The 22,493-nt window shown below is 35.1% G+C and overlaps 1 protein-coding gene and 1 long non-coding RNA gene across 2 annotated transcripts in view; both read right to left on the bottom strand.

Annotated features, from left to right (window-relative positions):
- LOC149775423 (argininosuccinate lyase-like) overlaps positions 1-22,493 on the bottom strand; it is a 98,072-nt gene that overhangs the window by 28,327 nt on the left and 47,252 nt on the right. The window contains exons 9-10 of the mRNA XM_089944080.1: positions 21,033-21,085; positions 107-169 (exon numbers count right to left, since the gene is read on the bottom strand). Of these exons, the coding sequence (XP_089800206.1) occupies positions 107-169; positions 21,033-21,085 (116 nt within the window). The remainder of the gene's footprint in view (positions 1-106; positions 170-21,032; positions 21,086-22,493) is intronic.
- On the bottom strand, positions 14,455-19,714 carry LOC149775424 (uncharacterized). Its single transcript, XR_016416577.1, has 2 exons — positions 17,486-19,714; positions 14,455-15,170 (listed from the first exon to the last, which is right to left on the bottom strand). It is a non-coding gene; the product is annotated as an uncharacterized LOC149775424 (long non-coding RNA).

Below are 22,493 nucleotides of genomic sequence, written 5' to 3' on the forward strand. Positions count from 1 at the left end.
ATCTCAGTTGATAAGTACACACTTAATTCTTTCCTTATTATTCAATACAACTAATGACCCCTAAATATTTAGCAAAACAAATTCTTTAGAGAAAATTGCTGCTTACCAACAAAATCACGATCACTCACAGCATCAAGACTATTTCCAGACACATCAGAAAAGGACATATCTGCAAAAAAAGAATCAGTTAAATGTATAGGGTTTAAAGAGACATCATGACAATCATGTTTGCATAGTGCCAAGTAAATCTGACTATCCCCACCCACCTTGGGCATAAAAAACAAACATGCCAACTAAAAGGGTAAAACCTCTAAATACAAACTTAGTTAAATCATTGACATTAATTGTGCTCTTTGTAGAAGTCTAAGACCATATAAAATGGAACATGATCATGTGATGCATACATAGGTAAAAAGGCTGCCTTCCAGTAATTGCCTCTTGACCTATAGGAGTGTATAACTGATCTATTTGACATTCTTCTTATCACACACACGAGTGAGTTATAGACCTATTCTACATCCTTCTTATGACACACAGGAGTGTGTAATAGACCTATTCTACATCCTTCTTATAACAGAAAAGAGTGAGTTATAGACCTATTCTACATCCTTCTTATGACACAAAGGAGTGAGTTATAGACCTATTCTACATCCTTCTTATGACACACAGGAGTGTGTAATAGACCTATTTTACACCCTTCTTATGACACACAGGAGTGTGTAACAGACCTATTCTTCATCCTTCTTATAACAGAAAAGAGTGAGTTATAGACCTATTCTACATCCTTCTTATGACACACAGGAGTGTTGTTGTTGTTGTTGTTATAGGGTTTAATGCCATTTTTCAGCACAAGATAGGCTATACATGGCGGCCAGTATTAATAGTGGAGGAAGAACCCGGGAAAACCCCGGAAAGAATCACCGACCCATGAGAAGCTACCAGCAAGCTTTCTCACATATCCACATTGGCTGAGCCAGAGACTCGAACCTACTGAGACAGAGGAGAGATGGCAGTGATCCGTGACGGAAAGTGCTTTAGACCACTTGGCCACTCAGGGCCCTAACACAGGAGTGTGTATTAGACCCATTCTACTCCCCTCTTACGACATACAGGATTGTGCAAAAGACCTATTCTATATCCTTCTTATAACACACACGAGTGTGTAACAGACCTATTCTACATCCCCTCTTATGGCATACAAGAGTGTGTAATAGATCCATTCTACATCCTTCTTACAACACACAGGAGTGTCTAACAGACCCATTCTACATCCCCTCTTATGACATACAGGAGTGTGTAATAGACCTATTTTACATCCTTCTTATGACACACAGGATTGAGTTAAAGACCTGTTTTAAATCCTTCTTATGACACACAGGAGTGTGTAATAGACCTATTTTACATCCTTCTTATGACACACGGGAGTGTGTAACAGACCTATTCTACATCCTTCTTATGACACACAGGAGTAAGTAATAGACCAATTTTACATCCTTCTTATGACACACAGGAGTTATAGACCTATTTTACATCCTTATTTGCCACACAGGAGTGTGTAAAAGACCTATTTTACATCCTTCTTATGACACACAGAAGTGAGTCAAAGACCTATCTTACATCCTTCTTATGACAGACAGGAGTAAGTTACAGACCTATTCTACATCTGTCTTACGACACACAGGAGTGAGTTATAGACCTATTCTACATCCTTCTTATGACACACGGGAGTGTGTCATAGACCTATTCTACATGCTTCTTACGACACACAGGAGTGCATAATAGACCAATTTTACATCATTTTTGCGACACACAGGAGTGTGTAATAGACCTATTTTACATCCTTCTTATGACACACAGGAGTTTGTAACAGACCTATTATTATACATCCTTCTTAGGATATACAGGAGTGTGTAATAGACCCATTCTACATCCCCTCTTATGACATACAGGAGTGTGTAATAGACCTATTCTACATACCCTCTTATGACATACAGGGGCATGTAATAGACCTATTCTACATCCCCTCTTATGACATACAGGAGTGTGTAATAGACCTATTCTACATCCCCTCTTATGACATACATGAGAGTGTAATAGACCTATTCTACATCCCCTCTTATGACATACAGGAGTGTGTAATAGACCTATTCTACATTCCCTCTTATGACATACAGGAGTGTGCAATAGACCCATTCTATATCCCCTCTTATGACATACAGGGGCGTGTAACAGACCTATGCTACTACCTGAGCACATGCAGGTCTTTGGAAGTAAGCAGCAAAACACCTGACATTACAGGTCACAATGGAGGATTCTGTTTAAACCTGGCATTACAGGTCACAATGGAGGATTCTGTTTAAACTTATTTTTAAATCTTCCCTCATTTGTTACCAAAAATTGCTTTTGCATCATTAATGATTAAATTTATGACCATCAAAAAATTTGGAATGGGTATTTTCAGCCCCAAATAATTACGTGAAAGTGATGCACCACTAGAACAAAGAACTTGCTCATATGGAGATTGCATTGTTAGGAAATGTAGAAAGATTATCAAATGAACAGTGATCTTGTGGAAATCAGTTTGTCCTTATCTTTCGTAGCGTTAAGCTCAATACTAAAGTGCGAAGTTATGTCAAAATTACAACATAACCAAAAATGTTACAGTGCTGAAAAAGATGATGACTCTGATGATAAGACAGTTATTTAGCTGAAAATGAGAAGGCTGGGAAATACACAAAACTGATATGACTAATCCAATATCAACAATCATTATGGTCACTAAAGGTTCAACAAAAAAGAACAATGCCACTTATTGGAAAGAATTATGTAAATATTGTTCATTCAAATACAGACAAGTGCTCCCAACATATATTAAAACTCTTATATATTATAAATGCTATATGAAGAAAATAAAGGCATTAAGATTATCTACTATAATGTTACAAAATAAACAATGGTTCCTTCAAATGGTACACTGGGAACCCCACCCCATTTAAATATAACCACTTATCACCATGTTCTTTTTTATATTTGCTGATTGTATTACATCACTATAAATCTACAGAACAAAGCTTAAATGAAGATACATGGCTGTTTTTGGTTTGCAGTTCAAATTTTTGTACTTGAAGAAACAGGATGGCTTATTTTCAATATTCATCTTGTCTCTCTTGCTTGCATATTATCTCAATTTTAGTTACTGAATGTCTAACTGATATGTCCAAAGCTCTTCATAATAATTCATGGCCCCTGAGCATAAGGCCTGCTTGAAAAGTTCTCCATAATAATTCCTGGTCTATGAGCAGTAAGGCCAACTTGAGAAGCTCATCATAATAATTCATGGCCTCTGAGCAGTATGGTCTACTTGAGAACTCAACCTCCTAATAATTCCTGGTCTTTGAGCAGTATCTACTATTGGAAAGCTCTTCATAATACCTCCTGGTCTATGAGCAGTATGGCCCACTTCATAATAATTCCTGGTCTGTGAGCAGTATGGCCTACTTTTAAGGCTCTTTGTAATAATTCCTAGTCTATGAACATTATGGCCTACTTCATAATTCCTGGTCTGTGAACAGTATGGCCTACTTCATAATAATTCCTGATCTATGAACAGTATGGCCTACTTCATAATAATTCCTGGTCTATGAACAGTATGGCCTACTTCATAATAATTCCTGGTCTATGAACAGTATGGCCTACTTCATAATAATTCCTGGTCTGTGAACAGTATGGCCTACTTCATAATAATTCCTGGTCTATGAACAGTATGGCCTACTTCATAATTATCCCAGGTTTATGAACAGTATGGCCTACTTCATAATAATTCCTGGTCTATGAACAGTATGGCCTACTTCATAATAATTCCTGGTCTATGAACAGTATGGCCTACTTCATAATAATTCCTGGTCTATGAACAGTATGGCCTACTTCATAATAATTCCTGGTCTGTGAACAGTATGGCCTACTTCATAATAATTCCTGATCTATGAACAGTATGGCCTACTTCATAATAATTCCTGGTCTATGAACAGTATGGCCTACTTCATAATAATTCCTGGTCTATGAACAGTATGGCCTACTTCATAATAATTCCTGGTCTATGAACAGCATGACCTACTTCATAATAATTCCTGATCTATGAACAGTATGGCCTACTTCATAATAATTCCTGGTCTATGAACAGTATGGCCTACTTCATAATAGTTCCTGGTCTATGAGAACTATGAGCTACTTACAAAGCTCTTCATGATCCTTCCTGGTCTAACAACAGCATAGCTAGTATATCCTTATTTCTCCATTTAAAACAAAATGAAACCAATATCCCTTTTTTATTGCAATTTTGACTGTATAAATCACAAAATCCATCAATTATACTTTAAAGGGCTGTGCAGTTGTACATTACTGGCTGATTCATTGTGCAATTACATCACACATAACAGCAAACCTTGCCTTAGTCATGAGAGGTAGTTCAATTGGTAAATTTTGGACACTACCGTATACACTCGCATATAGACCTCACAATTTAGGAAAAACTAAAGGCTTGGAAGAAGAGGGGTTGGATTATCCGCAAGCCAATGTGTAAACTTGACAGCTTTTAGATCTTTTTGTTGACTACTGTAATGGCTGTAAATCTTGGGACATGAAACAATACTTTTTTACGTGTCCTAAGACATAGGCACGTAAGAAAGTAACTTCTGTGACCCAACAATTATTAAACTGTTATAAAGTACTATGATTGATTTTGTTATTATTTTGCATGTGCATATTCTCTGATTTCTCCAAAATGAAGTTAAATAAAGGTAAATACAGACTTCATAATTCACTGGCCAGTTGAGTTTACCAGGGAGACCATCCTGAACTATAGTACTTACACAGTGCAAAGCATGCACAGCATCACTTAAATCCTTATTTATTCCCAAACTTAGATGCAGATTCTGCTTTATTCATTGTTTCGACCAAACTGCATTCTTCCAGATAACATTTCTGCTAGTACTTAATAGCTGTTTTATTTACATTGTTGTTGTTGTAGGGTTTAACACCATTTTTCAGCACACGATAAGCTATACATGTCGGCCAGTACTAATGGTGGAGGAAGAACCTGGGAAAACCCGGAAAGAACCACTGACCCACAAGAAGCTACTGGCAAGCTTTCTCACATACCCACATTGGCTGAATCCGAGACTCGCACCCATGCAGACAGAGGTGAGATGGCAGTGATCCGTAACGGACAGCGCTTTAGACCACTCAGCCACTCAGGGCCCCTCATTTACATTGAAACACACACTCACGAGTTTTTTCAATGATATAAGTGATCCTACAAATTGAGGTAATATTTTTACAAAGGTACGCACGTTTATTTGTACAAGGCACATAACCATCATAATTTACATGTTCACAAAGAGAGGTAATAATAAAGGCTATAATTCTCATATAGATCATCTAAGATCAACATCAATTAATTTTAGTTTTGTGTTTTAGCTGAACAAACTTTCAACACAATGGAAAGCTTGATGTTTTGGCATCTCCTATGTTGATAGTCGGCAAATTTGTCCTTCGTTTTGCAACAACAGTACATCCCATTTAATCATTAAAACCCTGAAACTGGCTTGTGATAAGAGGGAATTTTGACCAGTAACTATACCAGTTTAACATTGGTATATACAGTACAAAAATGCCAGGTGTTCACTTGTGTAAGTTTCTTTCGTTGGAATTGAGCTATATCATATGGAGTTACAGCATTCGTAGTGATCTTTCTTGGGATTGAAATTAATTGTAGATGATTTTATTGTTGCAGCTAATTCTTTTTGTTCTGGTTTATTTTTTTATTTTTTTTATTTTTGTACAGGTAAAAACAATCAATAATTTAAGTGAATAATGTTTAAACTTAGCATTCTATTTAGTAAAGAAGCATACTAAAATAATTATTTAGTCACAACAATAATTCACAGGTGATACAACAGAACATGTAGGACTTTTCTTGTTTAGAAGAAATGAAAATCCAAGATATAATGTAATAATCAGGAGTTCTCTGCAAAATTTGGAAGATATTATGAAATCGGGAGGTAGGCGTGGAACGACCCCAAATATCAGGAGTTTTTTTTTCCTCCCGGTATGAAAGTTGACAGGCATGGTGTAAGGTCGCTTACATCAAAGCAAACTACAATTCAGCTTTTACGTTATTAGCATAATTTTTGAAGCATTATTTATGAAACTTCATTATTGTATTTTGGAGATATCATAAAAGTTGAGTGCAATGGTGCCCATGATTTAACTCCAAGGGATGTACTTAATTCATTGCGTAATCAAACCTACTATGTACATGTGGTGGCGCCATTATGTAAATATGTTCTGTATCATAATTGCGAGCATTGCATTGAACCGTATTGTTTGTTCATTGTGTTGTCATACTGGGATTACATTTGAATGAGTTTAGGTATTTACAATTTCAAAGCAAAGTAAAAACGTAATTACCGGTGCACTGATATAAAATATCCAATGCAATAATGCATAAACAAACAATAATCTAGTCAAAAGGGAGAGGTAGTGTTACAGGAACTCGTGATTGCTAAATTCTTGTCATCGTTCTATCAAATTATACACAAATCTAAATTAGGCAGAAACAATAAGAAAACAGAAAATTAAATTACTTTTCAAACAAGTTTATACCATTTCTTTATAAAAATCCTGCAGGCCAACCGAGATAAGCATATATGTAATTTTTTTAAATACAAGTTTGCCTAAATAAATGCATTTAGAACTTACCTCATGCATCTTGAGATGCCTCAGAGTTGTAAGTCGGCTTATACATGGGTCATGCAATTTTTAGTGTTTAAACCTGTTCAGTTTGGGGGTCGGCTTATATGCGAGTGGGTTTATAAGCGAGTATATACAGGTAACTCATTATTTTAATGGTAAAGTTTGCCAATTTGAGTACATTTTACTGGACAACTTTGATTGCTTTTTTAATATAAACAGTGTTCCAAATAAAGCATGAAAAAGGCCAAGGCTGGAAAAGGGCTCACTGGCAGTGATAAATTCAAGTGTTTGTAACAGCATTCGTTATGGTCATAACACAAAAACATATATATACATGATATAATGCTGCGATGTCAAAAGAACAGTCCATTTTGTTCCTAAATAAGTAAGTGTTCTGTGAAAACCTCAAATCTTGCCAATTTTCTGCATCTTCAGAGTCCTAGTAACTCCAAGTTCTATACATATATATAGTAATTTTCCTACCATGTTACAATACAGTTGCATTCACGTAAGGGTACAACATTTGAATACATTATCCAGATCAAATATTAGAATGATGGTTCTAGACTAACGTCAAACTTTCTCTTTGGTTTTTAATGCAGATAAATAGGTTGCCTTCATATTTCTTGTTAATGATTCATGCTTATTTGCATTTCTGCCTTACTTTCCCATATCACAGATGATTTTGTCTTTTAATGAAAATTTGAAATTTTTATTCAAAGATTTACTTAAAAATAACCCTGAAAGCACTTTGTTTTCAAATACTACTCAATGCCTTACATGATTCATGTTGTCTGTTTGGATTGGTATGGTGCTAATTGGCAGAGCAACACAAATGGGTTATTTAGTGCCAAGGCAACTGGACTAAAGTGCCTTGCTCAAGGATACACTGTGGTAGCTAACCTAGTCTGATCTAGTGGTGGGATTTGAAAAACACACCTTTAGGTTTGAGTCCAGCAGGCTAATCACTGAGCCACTATTCCAAGAAGTTCACAAGCACAGATTTTTATGCTGGTGATCATTCATGTGTGTCAGTGACTATGTGTGGGATAGAGAGAGAGAGAGAGAGAGAGAGAGAGAGAGAGAGAGAGAGAGAGAGACTGAGTTGTGTGTGTGACTTGGATTTTTAACGTAGCTTTAACAATTGTTCAGTCATATCGCTACAATGTCTGCAGTGTGACAGGTTATAATGTTGTCTAGCACTGGGGCATCATGCCGCAGACATGTAGCATCATGCAGAGACGACATCTGGGGGGATGGGGGGGTGTAAAATGCAAAATTGCTGTTGCCTATATACGAAAATTAACAAGCCCATCAAGTTTTGGCCCCCCCACAAAAAATAATGTTGAAATGATGTCACTGGTATCATGTCCCACCCGGTTATATTATCCTGACACCAGGCCAACCAGTCCTAACACTAACCTCTTAATGCTGAGCGTCAAGCGAGGTAGTTGTTAGTACCATTTTTGTAAGTTTTTGGTATGACTCGGCCGTGGATGGAACCCATGACCTCCTGCATTTGAGGCGAGAGAGAGACTGAGAGATAGAGAGAAAAGCACTATAACAATGAGTTAACCAACAAAAAAATGAAGGCAACGGCATTTTTGAAGCCTTCCTTGAACATCTTTGGCAATGTACAGTTGTCAGATTTGGAAAGTCATTTACATGCTTTCTGAGAATGTGCAAAGTCATAATAATAGGTTACTGCATTTGTAAAGGAAAATATAAACATATTTTTTCTGAGCAATACTGCATGACATTAGGAGTGCAGCATTACTCAGGAAAAAAAAATGAGTTATTATTTTCCCATACAAATGTAATGACCTTTTTATGATATACCCATTTTTGCTTTTCTACCCAAGTCTAAATAATAAATAGAACACACTGCAAGACATAAATTAACCAAATTTATGCTAGATTCCAAAGCAAATAACACATCTGTAGGTTCAACAATACACACTAACAGTATTAATGAAAACATATCACAGTCATGTGACTTTTGAATAAGGTCATGCCTTCAGTCATTCATTTAAAAGATAAATCTCATTTTTGATCTACATAAAATTGAAATTTCAAGATATGTTGTGAATGAATGCACACTGAAACAACTTTATCTGTTGGTCTGGAATGGAAGGATTTTGTTTTGTGTTGATCCAACTAAATTCTGTTTTCTAGTTGTGATGGACTAGACTTATTAACTGGGTCAATTCTGTACAATGTACATATGACTGGCCTTAATACAGCTGTACTTGTGTCTCAGTTCTGTCATTGATTGTATGGAATCATATGTAGGAATAATATGAATTATTTTAACTGAAATTCTCAAAATGACACTGGATTAAATATTGTTTGCAGGGAATATTATATTCATTTTGTTTTTAGTGCAGCAAGGAGATTGTGATTTCTGTTGGAAATGTAGTTGAAATTACAGTACAATTTCATGGCATTGTCCAATTCTTGGGACCCATGTAATTCTGATTAGCAGAAATTAACTAGAATACCTTTTGAGGAAACTGAAGATGCAAAAGTTAAATATATTTATTGTTAATACCAGCTAAAGATGGCATATGTTTATTCCATCTCTTACATGCTTCTGTTGGAGGAACCACAGCAATTGACATGCCCTGTATGGCTTTGTTCACTACCATAAATCCAAACATTTGTCTCAAACAAGTTAAACCAGGAAAACTGCAAAGCAGCTACAATGTGACAGCCCATTTTGCCAGTGGAAATATGACTTTTTAATCATCTTGGCTTATTGGCTCTAAGGTTCTTGGTTTTCTACCAAACCCCACCTGCATCTGCATTTTTGTCTTCAAATTTAGTGTTTAAATGACTTGTAAAATGGGACACCTCCAAGGGAGATTGGATAACCCATGCCCTTAATATGCCTTTCCATTTTTATAGACTCTAGAGTTATGTCATAGTCTAAACCATTTGATTTATTAATAGTTATTAACATGTCTCCTAAATGTTTAAATTATCAGAAAGGTTTCTTCAATATAATGCATGTCTCATATATGTTATGGACATAGCTGACATCACATTCATTCATTCATTCATTTGCTCTGTTGAAAGTTTCTTTTTTGATTCGGTGAACTGATCAACATCATTAACTTTATCATTCTGACACTCAAATGGATCAAACAGCTTGTTTAGTTCATCCACGGACAAATAAATCAAAAGCTCTGGCATCTGATACATGACCCTACATTGTTTGTTTACAATCTAAAGTAGTTCCTAAAACATGATACTATTTCATACACGTGTCATGCAGTATGAAGTAGTGCAGTATGGAAAAACCACCTGATTCAAACAATATAATGGAGAATAAAATGAGCAAGCTATTTTTGTCAAAATTAGATTGTCTATTCTATGTCTAGCAGAAACCTTAAAGACACTACAATTACCTTTTAAGATCGGTTTACCTATGAGCCTAAAAGTTCGAACAATAATCAATGAATAAAACAAATTCAGACTTTCCAAACATCTGAAAAATCCCAATTTATTTCTTTGTTTTCCAAAGAAAACTAATATTCTAATGGTCAAAATGAAATAAACAGCATCAGTTGTTCAACCAGATGCACACTTTTGTGTTTGGTTCAATCAAAGGTTTCCATCCCATCAAAATCTACCTTCAAATATCTTTGTGTTTTGTTCATTCAACAGAATTTTAAACTTCTTTCATTCAAATGATTAACATTAATATAACAATCACTGCTGGAAATTTGAGAAAGATACCTTCACTGGCTATTCAAAAGGTCAAATGGCCATTAGCTTTCCCCAGCCAACATGCAAAGACTCTTACTGAAGTACTCTACTGTCACACAATCAATCAATTTATTTACTATTAATGCAATTATCTTATGGTCACTCACATCCAATTTATATACTACTCATGCAATTACCCTATGGTCATTCACACTCAATTTATATACTACTCATGCAATTATCTAATGGCCACTTGCACTCAATTTAATATAAACTACTCATGCAATTATCTAATGGTCACTCACACTCAATTTATATACTACTCATGCAATTGCCTTATGGTGACTCACACTCAAATATATACTACTCATGCAATTATCTAATGGTCACTAACACTGAATTTATTTACTACTCATGCAATTATCTAATGTTCACTAACTCAATTTATATACTACTCCTGCAATTACCTTACAGAGATTCACACTCAATTTAATATATACTGCTCATGCAATTACCTTATGGTCACTCACTCAATTTATATACTACTCATGCAATTATCTAATGGTCACTCGCACTCAATATATACAACTCATGCAATTATCTAATGGTCACTCACTCTCAATTTATATACTACTCATGCAATTGCCCTATGGTGACTCACACTCAAATATATACTACTCATGCAATTGCCTTATGGTGACTCACACTCAAATATATACTACTCATGCAATTATCTAATGGTCACTAACACTCAATTTATTTACTACTCATGCAATTATCTAATGTTCACTAACTCAATTTATATACTACTCATGCAATTACCTTACAGAGATTCACACTCAATTTAATATATACTACTCATGCAATTATCTTATGGTCACTCACAATTTATATACTACTCATGCAATTGCCACATGGTCACTCACTCAATTTATATACTACTCATGCAATTACCCTATGGTCACTCACTCAATTTATATACTACTCATGCAATTACCTTATGGCCACTCACTCAATTTATATGCTACTCATGCAATTACCTTATGGCCACTCACACTCAATTCATATACTACTCATGCAATTACCTTATGGCCACTCACACTCAATTCATATACTACTCATGCAATTACCTTATGGTCACTCACTCAATTTATACGCTACTCATGCAATTACCTTATGGCCACTCACACTCAATTCATATACTACTCATGCAATTACCTCATGGCCACTCACACTCGATTTATATACTACTCATGCCTATGGTCAATCACTGTAAACATATATACTGCTGATGTGAATACCTATTCACAATAACATGCTGTACAAAGCTTCTATAAAATATGGAATGCATAAAATTCTATGCATGAAAAGTCATGTCTAAGCAACTTTCTACACAACTATACCTTGTCCAGCTGAAATGTTTTAAGTGGGGTTGAAAAATTTATAATACACTCACCCAGTCAACCCTTTACTGCATGATAGCATGGTACATCAACAACCTCATTTGCATTGAATGTTGCTGTATCATGGCTATATAGAATCTAAGGTAAAATATTATTTTCAAATCTTTCCAAAACCATCATACATGCCAACCCCTGGCAAGGAAAAAGTGTAATCCAAGTTGACAAAAAGAGTAATCTGAGCAGAAAAAGAGTAATACACACATAACACCATAAAAATTCAATGAGCATATGTACAAAATGATTTATGTATCTCTCTGGTCTTTTAACGTCAATTACTGCTTCAAGTTTTCGTATATAACACTCTGAGCATTAAAAAGCAACAGACTCTCAAATTGCATTTCAAAACACTCTGTACCCACTGAGACTGAATGTTTTGCACACCAGTAGAGCGCTAAGTGCTGGGTTACAGAGCCTGGATGTGAATTCAATTATATTTTTGTTAACAATACTGAACAATCTCTCACAGTCAGCATTAGAATGGTAAAGAACCAATATTCCTTTCATAACCTGACAAAGAAGAGGAAATTTATATCCTCCAGTTATTGGGTCTTTTAGCTGGGAAAATAAGATGAAAAAAATCAACTCTGTCCGCATGAAGTTTATTGTCAGATAGAGTGCCAACTTGATACTTCAGTTCTTCTAATTTATCAGCAGCCTTTCCTGCAGCATGGTGCATCATATGACTGAGACAACCTGATATGAACAATGATGCAGACATTTTTCAAAATATAGAATGCAACTCATTTATGAATTCCAGTCATCACTGATGCAGTATCAGCTGAAAACCCCATACAGTTCTGCCATCTTATATTTATTCAAAGCACTATCCAGGAAATAAAAAAATGTTTTCTCAAGTGGAATCAACTGTTAATTCTGATAATGAAAGAAGAGCACTCTGACTTTGTCATTTTCATTGACAAAGTCTCTTACACAAACTGGGTACAACATTTTGTCATCATAATCGCTACTCCTGTCTGTTGCAATACTAAATGCCCAATTTTCATGGCTTTTTCAATTTTAAGTGAAGTATCATCTGCTAAACACCTAACAGTGTTAGATTATTGTTCTTGCAAATGCATATTTTCTGCAATATTAGAATCAGGAAAGATCTGTTTAAACAAAGGACCAATGTAGTTTTCTACCACTAGGGGTAGTCCGTGTTCTATTAAGAACTCGGTACATAACGCCTCTGCATTTATAAAATTCATGTCCCCAATTTAGCTCTGCTGTAAAAAAGAAGTTACCTTTAAGTTAGCATTGGAGTTAGTAAAACAAGCTATTTCAAGGTTTCTTTGTTTTACCACCATGACCAATATTAAAATCCTTTCCACACAGATTGCAAGGGGTGTGAAGCTGCCCTAGAATGGAAGGCTGTATTGTGTAATTCATGTATTCATCTCTGAATAGATTTTTCTTTTCCTAATCCATCTGTGAAATTATTTGAATTTTTTTTTTGCTCTAATACATGCATATCAACCAGGATAAATCTGACTTGACCTTTACTGCCAAATACCTACAGACTGGTTATGTATCAGATATGACTTTCAACAAAGAATCTGTGAGCAAATATTATGAGTTAGAAAACCAGTCTGTTCTCCGAACTAAGCCATACAGCTGCTATAAATAGAAACTGAGGTCAAAAGTTTGAAAGTAGAACCAGCATGTTTCTAGGAAATAGGGCAGCTGCTATATATAGAACATAATACTGTTAGGAAAGTGCATGCAAGTCTACGGACAAGCATACTCTTAAGTTGTAGTTACATAGCAGCCATCCTTTCAAGAATATGGTCTGTGGGATTAATGGAGTGTTAACAAAAATGAGAAAAGAAATTATTAATTTCTTTTCAAGGGGGATATACCCAAAATGCATAATCCGAATACATTTATGCGTAAGGGGTAATTTTGTGAAAAAAAGCGTAATGATTACACCAAAAGCATAATGGTTGGCATGTATGTGTACCATGTATGAAAACTCTGAGACTGATTCCTAATTTTAAATTTATTGATGAAATGTACTCATACCTTATATTTATTAAAAGCATATAATTACTGTGCATAAATCATGGGATGTTCTGTTACCATGGTAACCATTCTGAGTGATTTGCATGTGCAATTTGGATTTTTAATGTAGCTTTAACAATTTTTTAGACATATTGCTATGATGTCTGCAGTGTGGCAGTTTATAGTGATGTCTAGCACTGAGGCATCATGCCACAGACATGTAGCATCATGTCCCACCCAGTCCCATTATCATGACACCAGGCTCATTAGTCCTAACACTGACCTCTTAATGCTGAGCACCAAGCAAGGCAGCTGTTAGTACCATTTTTTAAGTCTTTGGTATGACTTGGCAGGGGATTGAACCATTCTGATATGAATAACAACACATGTAAATATAAATAATGTGACAATTTTTATTGATGATTTGATTTAAAGGAATCACATTCAAACAGTTCTCAAGGTTGTATAAAAAAAGAAAACTTTCCAAACATAAATACCTTTATTAAGTGGAAAAGCTTCACCTGCACCAGTATTCGGCATTATAAATTGAACAGATGTAGACAATGACTGGGGAGTAAAAATTTAAAAGAAGTGTAGAATGTGACAGAAATCCAACAACAGATGAAGTGGACAATTATGTTTGTCAAGTCTCGAAAATAGTGAACAAAACAATTCCTCATTCTTCCAATAAAAAACCATGAAAAGTATGGTACGCTTTAAAGCATCCAGCTTTGCATAAATTGATGTTGCACTGAATGCAGCCACAAACAGTTTCTTTATATCTCTTCAGTCCACTCTTAATGCACCATCTGCATCTGGTTCTTGGGTGTGCAAGCTCAGAAACTTTGTGAATTCTTGGTTGAACTGGTACATGGATTGGATGTAGTCTAGACGAGAAGCTGCTCATCAACCCTTCGGCAACATCAACTCTGATGTCTATGAAGGTATACCTTTTCTTCAGTTGGCAATGTAGGTATATGTCTCCTTCAGAACAATAAATTCATTTTAAATATACAAGTTTACAAGATAAAATAAAAAATACTGCCACCACTTCTTTGATTACATGCCCACTGGATTTTTTGCTCTCAACTGATTGTTTCTGTCAATGCCTCCCATGTAATTTTGATAAGTTTCCACTGAAGGTGGAAAACTAGCTTCTACTCTGCTTCCATATGCAAGTCGACAGAAGGTTGATCCATTCCTGAATGGGTCAGAGTTAGTAGACAGCAAATGTACCTTAAACTGAAAAGTAAAACCTTATAAAAAAAAATCATCTATACCATGAAATGTGTATGAAGACGTTAATGTGTCCAAGTTAGCATTGTTAATAATATGACAATGGAGGATTAAAAATTAATCAACTATAGAGGAATTTTCCAAATTAATTCATCTGTGACATCATGTGTCACTTTATATGAGCTCTGCTGCAAATAAAATTACTTTTCATTGATAAATGTTCTTATTTTTTTCCTTTTGGATTTCTTTCAGTACACTGTTTCATTAATTACAGATTTAATACAGTACACAACTTTAAAACTAAACAGAGCAAAAAGCACCTGCCCATATCATACCCTAGCTTGTTGTTATTGTTGTAGGGTTTAACACCATTTTCAGCACAGGATAGGCTATACATGCCAGCTAGTTTTAATGGTGGAGGAAGAACCCAGGAAAACCATGTAAAGAACCACTGACCCATGAGAAGCTACTGGAAGCTTTCTCACATACCCATATAGGCCAAACCCAAGGCTTGAACCCTTGCAGACAGAGGTGAAATGGCATCTATCTGTAACGGTGAGTGCTTTAGACCGCTCAGCCACTCGGGAACCCATTACCCATACAGTAGCAACTAGGTTGTTGTGTTTTGTCAAAATACTCTTGCCCAACAGGAATGACTTCATATTGGAACCCTAGAACAGTACTGTAACTTACATACCTGTCATCTTTTCAAAGGCCAAGCAGTGAGACTGAAAAAAAATAGGGAGATTGGGACACTTTTTAAGCCTCATTTTTACTAAATATTGTCTGATCTTTTGAGTCCAATACGCATGAAATTCTCAAAGGACGAGCCATTTCCCCCTGTGACATGCCTTATTTTCTCCCCAGGATGTGCCCTCTTTTCATATTCTGGCCAGCTGTGGCCAAACTGCAGAACAGTTAAAGTTAGTCCTAAGCAAAAAAGCCAGTGTGACTAATTAACAGTTAATCCTTCTCATTGCAGTTATCTTGTGAAAAGGACTTGCATAAGGCCTAATTCAAAGAAACCATGTTCTACAGTGTGTGTTATGTAAGCACCAGCAATTGATTGGCAAATAAACAAAGCCCTGTTCTGTTGTAAATAGGCAGTCTATAGTATGCTAACATACCTGTGGCAACTATTTTTCCCATGTTTATATCCCGCCTTATTTCCTTTTTCTGACAATAATTGTCAAGATTACAAATACTAACGGCCAGAAGGTCAAATCGTCGTGATGTTAAATGGTACATAACAAAGCCATTTTGGATTCTCTCACTTAGTGTAAAGAAATGTATAAAAACAACAGGGTACCAGACTACGACTAACGAATCACGTGACAAGATCACTTTCCTTTAAAAACACATGGCAATTTGTTTAAATGCATAAAAATTATTTTATCAGTCTTATAGATGGCAACTTGATTAACTTAATTCAAAAAGACCAACATGTCATCGAGGAAAAGAAAAACTCTAAATATAGAAGAGAAAGTGAAAGTAATTCAACTGACTGAAACGGGGCGGGATTCTACAATCCTTGCAGAAAACTGTGATGTCGGAAAGACTCAAATAAACAATATCGTGAAAGATAAGGAAACAATTCTGCAGAGACATGGGATGGTGGAATGGACAGAGAAAGAAAATTGTTTAAGTCCGGAGATGTTTGTATCCTGATTTGAATTACAAGGTTTTTGAATGGTTTTGCACTGTGTGTGCTAAGAAAATTCCACACACCGGTCGAATGATCCAAGGAAAAGCAACCATTTTGTCAGCTGAAATGGGATATGAAGACTTTACCGCAAGTAACGGATGGTTGCACAGATTTCAAGTCCGCCGCACTAATACGTGTTCTGTCCTATGTGGAGAATCAACTGATGATAATAATGAAGTTGTCAAAGATTGGAACAAAAGAATAAACGATATATACAGGGGATATGACAGCAAGGATATTTTTTATTGTGATGAAACTGGTTTGTCATTTAGACTGTTACCAACAATGTAACAGATGATGTGATCTGTAACATAATTATAAAGACAGTTTTAAAACTATATCAATGGTTATTCATAACATTCTTTTGAAAATGATGAAACAGTTTGTTTTACATTTATTTCACAACATGCATGTGATTTTTAAATGAAAATATTAAATGTTTTAGAGTTAAATGTACTTGTGACTTTCTTCATATGTATTTACTATTCGCATTTGTCATCCCCCTCTAGAAAGGCCACCCTCATTATAAGACCCCTTCCCTCCTGCAGTAGGGGTGGCATCATAACAGGGGTTACTGTATATATCGCATTTTGCTTGAAAAAAAAGTTTGTATTACCTATCATAGTATACCCGATGATGTTTCCTTTTCCAATCCTCCACAAGTAATTTCACAACTTTCTGAGATAGCTGGGGTCCATAACTGGGAACATGTTTGCCCAGATACAAGTCCAAGACATTACAGTATCCACTTTCTGCATCACAGCACATCCTGATTTTGAAACCTCTCTTGACTGGCTTACTGGGCATATAGTGTTTCATTGATTATCACCCTGTGAAGTAATTTACAAACTCTTTCAGTTAAGTTTTCATTCTATCTAAAGAAATATACATTGCAGAAAGGTATATTTTATTTATCATTTAATGTATTAATAAATTATTAATTTAATTATATAAAAATGTTAAACAGATAACAAAATACTTAGTATGTGAATAATAGTCTCCTGTAATTATTAAAGCAAATGAATTTTTAAAATGCAATATAATCCATATTTCACAACGAAATTAAAATAATTACCTTTATATTTCATCACTGCCTCATCTACTGACTGTTTCTGCCTGTGGCTGTGTACTTCTTTGAAAGTTTCCTTCACTTTACCTAGAGATTGTCGAATCTGACGCAGTTGGTCATGGCCTGGTATGCCATGTTGTGTTTCAGTGGTTTTGTCATTCAGATGGAAATACTGATGGAGTTTAGCATTTTTTTAAACAGACATTACTCCTTTGAATCCAGTGTTTCCAAAAATGGATCAGTGCACCAATATAGTCTGTACGAAGGAAGCTGATTCACTGTCATTTGAATATTAATGACAAGAAATGTCTTAACTTCCTCAACTGATGTTGGGTGTCATTTTGATCAGGCCCTTTTTGTTGTGCATACAACTTTCTTGTACTGCACAATCCTCAAAAAATGATTGTTCCAGAAACAGTTGGGCATATTTAACAGAACTAGCATTAACATGAATGGTATGGTTTGACCCAGATTTCAAAATGAATGGATCAGAGTCAACTTATTCCAGATTACATAACTGAAATCCCTCATTTTTCAAGCTGTTTTGGCTTTCAGGGATTTCACTTAACTCAGATATTTCTTCTGAATTAAAAAAATCAGAGTATGCATTATTAGTGACACTAACATGGAACTAAACATCAATATCAGTCCCTAACATCAGAAATTGATGACAATTCATTGCTATTAATAATGTCATTATCAATACTATCAAAAGAATCATTACTTCTTTACTAAAGTTACTAATCCAACTTCCACTATTACCATTTTCAAATTCTATTATTGAAATCATCATAATAGTCTAACCAGTCTACAATCATTTAAAAAAAGGAGTCAACTATGCATAAAATATTGCAAATTTATTATAGCTGTATACATTATCATTAGACAACAAGCAAGTTATAATGGTTCACAATCTTTTTGACATGCAAGCATTAAAAATACTTCTTGTTCAGGATGAAATAAAAGTCCGTCTTAACAAGCTGGTTGACAACTTCATTTAATTGTAGATTGCCAAAATTTTATCAAATTTCTGTTATTAGTTTGCACTTAAATGCTATTAGATTTATATTAAACAGCAAATTACATGCAAATATAAAGGAATGCACACACTGGAAGTTATGTAAGGAAGCAAATAACCACTTGGATTTTCCACATTTCTAAAAAGTATACTGCCCTTAGAAGACTATGATTGTTCTTATATTAGATATTTCTGGTCAGATATTTACTGAGAAGTCTTCATATCAAAAAGAAATTTGTATCTTCTATAAAATTATATCGTCAGTCTTTCTAAAGTTGATATATTCATAAACAATTTACCAAGGTTAACTGGTGACATGTGCTAAGCCTAGTTCCCATGCTTCCATTCACCAGTTGTCAGATATTTAGGATCAATATTTTTCATAAGTTTATATCTTTAGGCATGGAGGGATCTTGTCGAATAGCGTTATAAAATGTTATTGTTCAAAGAATCATAAATTAAGTATTATCTTTACGGCATATATACCATGTTTACAAATGGCAGACATAACAATGTATTGACCTTATAGATTAGGTAGTAAATCACTCATAAAAGTATAATTTGTGAATAAACAATGGTTTTATTGCATGCACATTTTTAATATGCATGCCCATATACATTTCAGTTGTAGTAATGGAGGAAATGTGTAGCATCTAACTTGACTCTGGTATAAAAAGCATCTGAATGCATCATTATACAGTAAAGGGGGTGACATCAAAGGCATCTACATGCAGTAACGGGTTAATTAACTACTAAATATTTTTACCTTCCAGAATAAATTCTTAGTCAACAAGCTATTAAAGAAATATAAAAATGGAGAATGTCAATGACCTAAATTTTATCCTATGAAAAGTTGTTTTCCTTTCACACCGATTTCACACTAAACTTCTAATACAAGTTAGAAGAAATTACAAACTGATAAAAGTCAGCTCTCCCTCTAGGAAGAAAATAGTACTGAAGATGGAGAGCAAAGCACTTTCATGAGCATTATCTACGCAAATTACAAACTTCCATTAAAAAGTATTGATTTTGTATGAACATAGTTGACATTATTCTAAAAAGAAGGTCTTTTTCATTTACTGTGGCTAGTACTAAATCAGCGCACATCCAATCTGGAAAGAAATTAGAAAATTCACCAGACTGCTGGAAATGTTCATTTGACATTTTGAGTTTGCAGAGAGAATTTTCAACACATAGAGTTAAGCTCTAGAAATGAAAATATTTATGGAGAGACAGATGAACATACCAGTAGCAATATCCCCCCCATGTAACATTCTTAAACGGAGTGGAAGATGAAATAAACAAATATTTTACCAAAGGAGTGCTGGTGATGTGCATAAATAAGCCCTGTCCACATTTGCAATTTTTTTCATGTGACTCCTAACTTACTAATGAACAATTTTCTATAATTCACAATGAAAATTGACAACTAAGGTAATATTCAAGTATTATGACAATTTGCCTACAATATACCATCAAGCAGGTATGGTTCCTCATGAAAATAGAAGCGATTTTGGATTATAATATTTTATTCAATGCCAAACCAAAGAAATTAATGTTTAAAGTGGTAATGGTTTTTGATAGTGAACTTACCCTAAACCATTAAAATGTCAAACTTTCTTGACGAATAATTTTTTTAACAACAGTTTTGTGCCTAGAGTATGACAAATGCTTTGGCAAACACATCAGTGACTTTGAAAGTACTTCAAACATAATAGAACCAGCTCGCTTTTCTGAGAATAAAGTTTCTATGAATAATTCAACTGAATCTTCTGATGGAAAATGAAAGGCAATCTCTAGACATTTTCAGAAACCTCAGACCTTAAAATTCCCCTGGCTTACAAGGAAAATATAGCATGAAATTCAAATACAGTCTTGACTGCAAACAACTAATGAAGTTTTTATAACAGTAAATAAATAATGTACAATCAAAATGTTCAATGCGCCATAACAATAACTGTTACAGAGACACTATGTCCCTTACAAATTCTTAACAAGGCACAACACTGCCTTCTCAATGGGACTTATTTGAAGTCACGAAGTTCCTCTTACCTAGAATTGTTTCTCAATTCTTACCTTTAGCCAGCTGTGTTCTGTCTATTCCAAATGGGTTCCCAGCCAAAGCCCCACTGAAATGAGATAGTTCCAATAAAAATTATACAGTAAAACCTGTCTTGGAAGACCACTGCTAAGATGGACCACCTGCCTTGAGATACCAGATTCTCAATGCACAGATTTATTGACATGTAATGTTTTGTTAAGAGATATCACCTGTAGTGATAACTTCTTGCTGGAGAGGTGGTCTTTCAAGATAGGTTCTACTATGTACTTCTGTATAACCTCTATGCAACAAAAAAGCTGTACAGACCCAGGTCTGCTGTCACTTGTGCCTCTACATCAAAGTAGTGTTGTGTAAATCAGAAAAGATTATCAATTTACCATTTCTGCAAACTGATCCATGATCAATTAATTACCTATTAATTTTTTCAAAAGCTGTCCTGCAAATCAGGTTTACTTTTCAAATAGTGTGGAGGTCAAAACAGCAGAAACGAAGAAAAACTAAATGCTGACCAAAACCTAATCCAAGAAATGGTATTTGGTTAATTGGTCACTTCACTGAAAGTGTCTAATGCTTGAACAAGTCAATTAATATGAACTTTTATCAGGGTCAATACTGTTTGCATGGGGGCCCTGAGTGGCAGAGTGGTCTAAAGCGCTATCCATTACGGATCACTACCATCTCACCTCTCTCTGCGTGGGTTTGAATCTAGGATTTGGCCAATGTGGGTATGTGAGAAAGCTTGCCAGTAGCTTTTCATGGGTCGGTGGTTCTTCCCGGGTTCCTCCTCCACCATTAACACTGGCCACCATATATAGCCTATTGTGTGCTGAAAAATGGTGCTAAACCCCTCAACAGCAACAACAACAACAACTGTTTGCATGTGATAACAACCTGAACAAGATTCTGACATCCAATGAAGGCAAACAAATTGTCTCTCATATATTAAATGACACTTCTCTTAGCACAGACATGATTTTGGTCTCCCATTAAAAAAGCCGAAATAATTTTATAGGGGATTTGGGGGTCTTTCTCCATTGGGGTTTTGAGGGGCAGTGCCTGCGACCTGGGGTCCAGGGGACCAAAGTCATCCAGCCAAAAAAGCATATTACACTCATAAAAATATGCCCCTGGTGGAATTTATGATCATAAAATAAATCAAAATAATCATTTGAAAAACAATAATTTCACCAAATTTAGTCACATGGACTTGTTCTCTAAACTATTGATGCATTTAGTTATTTCATGTGCATGTCAGTGTTCACCTCATCATTAAGTCACAATAATTTGTCAATTTTTGCAGCAAATATGTTATACTTCTCTCTTTTCATAACAAATCTGTAAAATGAACACCCAAGTACATCAATTATATACAAATAATCCCATACATTCACTTGTCTTTTTCTCCAATGGACACAGCCTGTTGATATGCCAGTCAGGCTCTTTTTGCAGCTTTGGCAAAGATTTCTTTAGCCTTC

Source organism: Sinohyriopsis cumingii, chromosome 19, assembly GCF_028554795.1.
Source record: "Sinohyriopsis cumingii isolate HCF-2022 chromosome 19, ASM2855479v2, whole genome shotgun sequence".
NCBI lineage: Eukaryota > Metazoa > Mollusca > Bivalvia > Unionida > Unionidae > Sinohyriopsis > Sinohyriopsis cumingii.